This window comes from Antennarius striatus, chromosome 7, assembly GCF_040054535.1.
Source record: "Antennarius striatus isolate MH-2024 chromosome 7, ASM4005453v1, whole genome shotgun sequence".
In the NCBI taxonomy this organism is placed as follows: domain Eukaryota; kingdom Metazoa; phylum Chordata; class Actinopteri; order Lophiiformes; family Antennariidae; genus Antennarius; species Antennarius striatus.
In genome coordinates, this window is record NC_090782.1 from 17,092,024 (window position 1) to 17,098,518 (window position 6,495).

Below are 6,495 nucleotides of genomic sequence, written 5' to 3' on the forward strand. Positions count from 1 at the left end.
TCCTCTGAGGATTACTGAATTTTGGAAATAAATAAATAAAAATTGATGTTTTTGTAGGAGGATTACAAAAACCTATTACTGTAGTTCGTTTCGTTCCATTTTCAATTCACTGTCAAGTAGTACATGAATCTGGCTAATTATATTTTTGTTATTTTAATGAAGTGGCATAAGAATTTAATCAAAAATATTCTACTCAATGCCCAAATATTAGGGTTTTTTTCAAGTCCTTCAGCTCAGCCTTCACAGATTTAACGTATTTGGTTGTTGTCTTGGACCTCAAACAAATATTGATCATGATTAAAGATAACCATTAACGTAATGCTAAAAAAAATTAATTGAACAAGATAAATGACTAAACAGCACAAAGTAAGCGGAACTGAACTTGTGGTGTTTTGTTTCCACTACACCAGAGGACGGAATTCTTTAACCGTGACACATAAAGCTCTAGCGTTTCCGGCCAGCTCAGCGCATCAACTCTGTGGTGTTGTCAGTTTACAGCACCGTGTCACGTTGGTACCAGGTACCTGTATTAGTTCGTGGGGCCCGGAGAAAAGACCCGGACGCTGAGGAGAGATGGTGCTTCTGACGATGATCGCCCGGCTGGCGGACGGACTGCTGTTAGCCGCGTCAATGCAGGAGGACGAGCAGGTTAAAACATTTAACTCTACTCCTCATGGAGTGGTTAGCCGCCTGCTGTTATCACTAGAAGGGCTCTTGTATTGTGCAAATGCTACGGTAGGCTAGTGGTGTCTGCTGCTGTAGGCCTGGACTATCAGGACATACAACCAGTCTTGTTTACATAGAAGAACCGAGTCGTTCCGTTTTGACAGAACAGACTCTCTGTGTTTAAACCCTGACCTGAATAAACCCTGTTCCAATCCAGTTAAACTTTTCTCTACCTCCACACCAAGTTTACCTGTGAGCTGCAGATCAATTTAGCTAAAAAATATACATGTAAACTTGATAACTTGGTGCCCATATGTTTTATTAAAAAAAATAAAGAACTGTTAACTTAATATTTGTTTCACTTGAGACTCAAGAGGGCCAAGAGATATGTCAGGGTTTATGTTATAATATAGTTCTATAAGGTATTTATTTGCCTGATATGTATAAAGACTACACAGGCATAACAAAAATGTATTTGATGTTAATTTGAGGCAGTATCATCTTTACATCTGCACACCAGATGACAGCGATGGGATTGCTTCGTGTTCTGTTAAGGGTAATGATTGCATCGCTGCCTCACAAGAAGATTCAGAGGAGCCCTTTTCATATGTTCTCTCCAGACAGGAGTAGGTTCCTTCTGGGTGCCTGCAGTCCAACAACACTTAAAATGAGTTTTTAATAACTAGATGTAGGACAACCTTTGTTTTTCTGCTGTTTCAACGATCAAATAACTTCCTCCAGGCCATAGAATGGATGCTGAAGCCATTTAATACGATTCATTGTCAAACTTCTATTCACGGTTTTGCAAGTTACATTGTTTCGGTAATCCGACTGACCTTATCATATCACCACATTACATTCCCTTCTTTCATAATTTATTTAACTATAACTGTTTCTGTTTGAATGGTGAGAGCTGGAACACAAACATAAATGTTATATACATATAAAAATAATTTAAAATTTAATGACTTTCAGAATTGTTAACATCTCTCCCTCATTCTCTTGTGTGCTTACAAAAAGGGAAGTGAAAAGGTTTGTTGTGTTTCTTCTCTGTACCTTTATATCATACTTGTTTCTGTGATGCTTTGTGCGTGCGTGTGTGTGTGTGTGTGTGTGTGTGTGTTTTCAAAATGGATGTTCACCTTTTGTCAACTACGGTATTTATTTTCACAACACTCAAATGTGCAAGAAATTAACACAATCAAGGAAAATAGTGTGAAAGCTGTACTGTAGTTTGTAGTTTTGTCTGTGTTGCAGACCATTCAGTCTCACTGTCTTGCACAGAAGTCATGACTTCATTTCTAGAATGCGTGTTGCTGTAACCAGCGTCGTTTTGTCATCTCTTCAGTTTAGTCGGGACCTTCAACAGTACCAGAGTCAAGCTAAGCAGCTGTTCAGGAAACTCAATGAGCAGAGTCCCACACGCTGCACTTTAGAGGCTGGTTCCATGTCATTTCAGTGAGTATGAAAAATCTTTAAAAGCATGCATAGATTTTGAGTTATTGTCAAAAGGTTTTCTTTACAACTTTACGTTTTTATTATGTAACAGTGAAGCTGTGATTTGATAAAACAAAAGTTTTATCCCTCGAGATATATTTTTTTTAAATTCTCTTTGCAGCTATTTTATAGAGAAAGGTGTGTGCTACCTGGTGCTGTGTGAAGGCAGCTTTCCTAAGAAGCTGGCCTTTGCTTACCTAGAAGACCTGCAGGCAGAGTTTCATGAGCAGCATGGAAAGAGAGTGCCCACAGTCTCCCGGCCCTACTCCTTCATTGAATTCGGTAAGAAGAAAAGAATCAGGAGCTGCTGAAAGGTCCTACTGTTGATAACAGCACTGTTGTTAAGTCAATATTTGTTTTGGCATCAACACTTCTGTCACTTCTGTATTTTTACTAGATAGCATATCGGATTGTTGTTTCAAATGTACTATTGACCCACAATGTGTCGCATGATATGTAAAGTTGACCCTGCCTCTGTCAGACTCTTTTAACACTTAAACCCAGAACATTCCAACAAGGACTCCTGATCCTATACCAGTGCTGTTTCTTCTATCTAGCCTTCACTTGAATTACTAAATCAAGTTATCATCAGATCAGTATGCTAGATGGATGCGGTCGTTCTTTGTTTCTTCAAATTCTTGTCAAGTTAATTGTGTTTGTGTAGAATTTGAGTAGCGTCACAAATCCAAATTTCTGGCATTTCCATCCATTTCTGGATTCTTGCCGAATCACGTCAGAGCTTCAAAACCCATTTTTATAACTTCTGACTTCTGAATTTTTGTTGTATCATTGGTTAATTCAACATCACCTTGTGAAAACTTTAAAGCTGCATATAATAGACTTTTCTTTTTATTTATTACACCATTTAACCGTTGCAGGTAGAAAGATGAAACACAAAGCACATTACTCGGGTAGCAAAGGGGTGTTGCATGATGTTGCAGTCTCTGACTGCCTTCGTTCCATTGGACTTGTATATCTATATTCTAAATTACATTTTTCACTAGACACCTACATCCAAAAGACCAAGAAGTCCTACATTGACAGCCGAGCGAGGAGAAATTTGGGCAGCATCAACACAGAACTTCAGGACGTCCAGAGGATCATGGTGGCTAACATAGAGGAGGTGCTGCAGAGGGGAGAGGCCCTCTCTGGTGAGTCCATGTTATTTCTTATGTGTTCAGATCTCTGAAACCGATGTAGTGGAACTTTATGAAAAATAGCACCATAGATTGTATCCTGTGTCTCATCTCAGTCTTTTTTGTTTTGAACCCTTTTCCCCTGTTCTCTGGTTTTTCATCCCTGCAGCACTGGACTCTAAGGCCAGCAACCTGTCCAACCTGTCAAAGAAGTACAGGAGCGATGCCAAGTATCTGAATACCCGCTCCACCTATGCCAAGCTGGCAGCTGGAGGTGTCTTTTTCATCATGCTCATTGTCTATGTACGCTTCTGGTGGCTCTGAGGAAAAGAAATGAAGAACCCGAGGAAGGTATCGAAGTGGAAAATGAGTTGAGCAAAGTCTGCTGGCAAGAAGAAAAACCTTTGACTTAAACCAAGATCCCTGCTCACAATAAGACTTTTCCCACCGCCCATTTTGTTGTCGCCTGTCAATGGATGTATGATCTGAATATAAATGATGTCATAATACATAATTTTATTGTAAGCAATTAAACAGTTATACGCTAGTAGTTGCGACAGAAATAGGTTTAGAGGATCTGTGTGAATGTGTGTGTGGGACGAGTGTTTTTAATGGCCATTGATTTTGAAATGTGGCAGAAAACTGTAGAAGAAAAAAAAGTTTGTTCCATGAGCTCCCACAGCTTTAATGTACTGTAACAAGACTGATTTAAACCTGTAGACTGTCTACAAAACATAGCTAAAAAACACTTTGGTTATCCCGAGCTCATTACACAGATGTCTATATTCATTAACATTATAATCATAATGGAAACATATGGGTACCAACAATGCAGATATTTAGAAACAATGACATTCATTCTGGGGCAGTTAGACTGCATCAACCTAGAAAAGTATTTGATTTATTTGAAAAGTTTTTTTAGATTCTACATGGAAGCCTTTAGGAGCTCAACATAATTTCATTTATATCTTATTGAGCAGTTTCTCCACAAGATGTCGAAGGGGAGACCTACAGTAACGCTGGGAAAGACCTTGTTTTAAAAATGAGTGAAATGTAATGTTCATATTCCCTCCATGTCCCTGTAACTTCTGTACAGTCCCAAAATCTGACCTCAACAGTCCACGATTTTATTTTGTTCTCCATCATTGAGTGTGTGTGTGATCCGGCACCTTTGTGTTAACAAGAACTTTTTGTCTGGTCCAAGTTTACACATGTAGACTCATTTAGGTTCATACTAAGAGTCGCAGTTAAAAAGAACGCCTTCTCTATATCTTTTCTCTCTGCTATCTATGAATAAAATGATTTGCACAAAATGAGTGTGCTGTCTGTCAGGGACCAGTTGAGTTTGGTAATACAATACACACATTGCACAATGTGATCGCTTGATAGAATTATCCTATTCTTAGACCTGTATTAATTACAAGCATATTTCTACAATCTTCCTCACTTTCATGCTTTTCACCAACATGGGAAATGATAGCTTTTATCCTGACTAAAGAGATCAGGGATTAAAAATATGGGCTGTGGAGGGCATCAATAAAATTATGGATCAATACAATGACAAACAACTTACTGACATTTGGAGAACCCAAAAATAAACATGATCGTCCTCACTTTTTTTTTACATACTTGTAGTTAAGGGGTTTTATTTTTTTTGCAGAGATACACTCTGTTCTACAACCGCCCCTATTCATTTTAGACAATGTATAAGTAAATAGTTGCATTGGTAAGATGCAAATGTCTTCAACACCTTTCATATAACAGTCTGGTGAAACACCATAAAGACGAGCAAGAAAACAACTTAGGATGGGTGAAGTGAGACATGCTCCAAAACTTGAACCCTAACAACAAATATTCATCCCACACCATCTTAACTAAACAAGATGAATCCAATTTTTTTTTTTTCTTGTGCCAATTGTACGAAACTGACTGTGGAACTGCCCTGAGATACAGAAGTTCTGGAAATAAGTTCCAGAATGCATATCTCAAATTCTTTAAACCCAATTTCTGCCGTAAACTCTGTATCCTGAATTTGTACACAGCAAATTGCACTTTAAACAATAAGTATAAGGAAATTGTCCATTCACTCCTGTCTCTGTTAGAAGGATGTAAAAAATTCTGTTGATTGTTGGATTGAATAGCTTTTAGTATGCCTTGTCCTTGAAATATTAACATCTACTGTGAGAAGGAAATCTGCCAGAACTTCAGATGTTTGTATCCCCTTTCTTAGATTTCCAGAGAACGGTGATGTTGAGGAAGCCTTGAAAACCTTAAGGGGATGTCTGTGCTCTTAGGAACAGCTGCTATAACTCCAATGTCAATAACAATTACACGATAAGATGTCTGCTGCTTTTCATGTAATGTCTTAACCCAACTTCCCCTTATTTTCAAAATATATTTATTTATTCATCTTCAGGTGGGAGGGGGTCTGTAATTGTAATTTTTACATATTGTAATAAATTAGTAATAAAAATTGTTTGTATGTTATAAATTACCATAGCTGTGTTCACATGAACTGCAAGAGAAATGAGTAGATCTAGGAGTTCATTAGACTAAACCTGCACTGGAGCTCCATGGTGAGTTAAGATCACACTCATAAGTCAATGTTAACATGCGTGTACCTCTAGTCTAGTTATTACGAGACAGTTAACTCCTGGAGCCAGTCATTAGCTAATACTTCAGTTATTACAATTAATGTTTGTCTAAACTAGTTCATCACATTGTTCATCTTTCAGTAACTGAATCTCTTTATTAGGTTAATGCCATAAGCATCGCTCAGTAAATTAAAATAATGCTCGCAGACATGATGGCAGAGAGCCATGGCTTGAAATCAGCATATCATGAATGATAATACTGACAGTGTCAGAATTCTGATATTAAAGTCAGAAGTTTGACACTTTTCCATATTTTAAAAACAAAGACAAAAACGTTTCTTAGACTTATGACTTTTAAGTCAGGCTCAATTTATATTACCAGCTAAAAAAAACATTTTTCATGTGGCCCTAATTCTCTTCCATTCCAAACATAAGATATGAGTGAATTTGTGATGCATTTCAGTTGCATTCATAAGAAATTAAATGATTGTTTCATTTTAGGAGGAACACACTGTGCTCACATATTCCTTGAGGTCAATAGAAGAAGTGGTCCTTGTTAGGAACATTTTAAACGATGCCCCCACCTCAGTGGTCAGGTAACT

General features: G+C 37.7%; 1 protein-coding gene across 1 annotated transcript; it reads left to right on the forward strand.

The window, feature by feature from the left end:
- Positions 1-442: 442 nt before the first annotated feature.
- Positions 443-4,631, forward strand: sec22bb (SEC22 homolog B, vesicle trafficking protein b). The gene is made up of 5 exons (XM_068319569.1): positions 443-648; positions 2,015-2,124; positions 2,285-2,445; positions 3,168-3,314; positions 3,469-4,631. The coding sequence occupies exons 1-5, from the start codon at positions 574-576 to the stop codon at positions 3,621-3,623; spliced, it is 648 nt and encodes a 215-aa protein (XP_068175670.1). The 5' UTR covers positions 443-573; the 3' UTR covers positions 3,624-4,631.
- Positions 4,632-6,495: the final 1,864 nt, after the last annotated feature.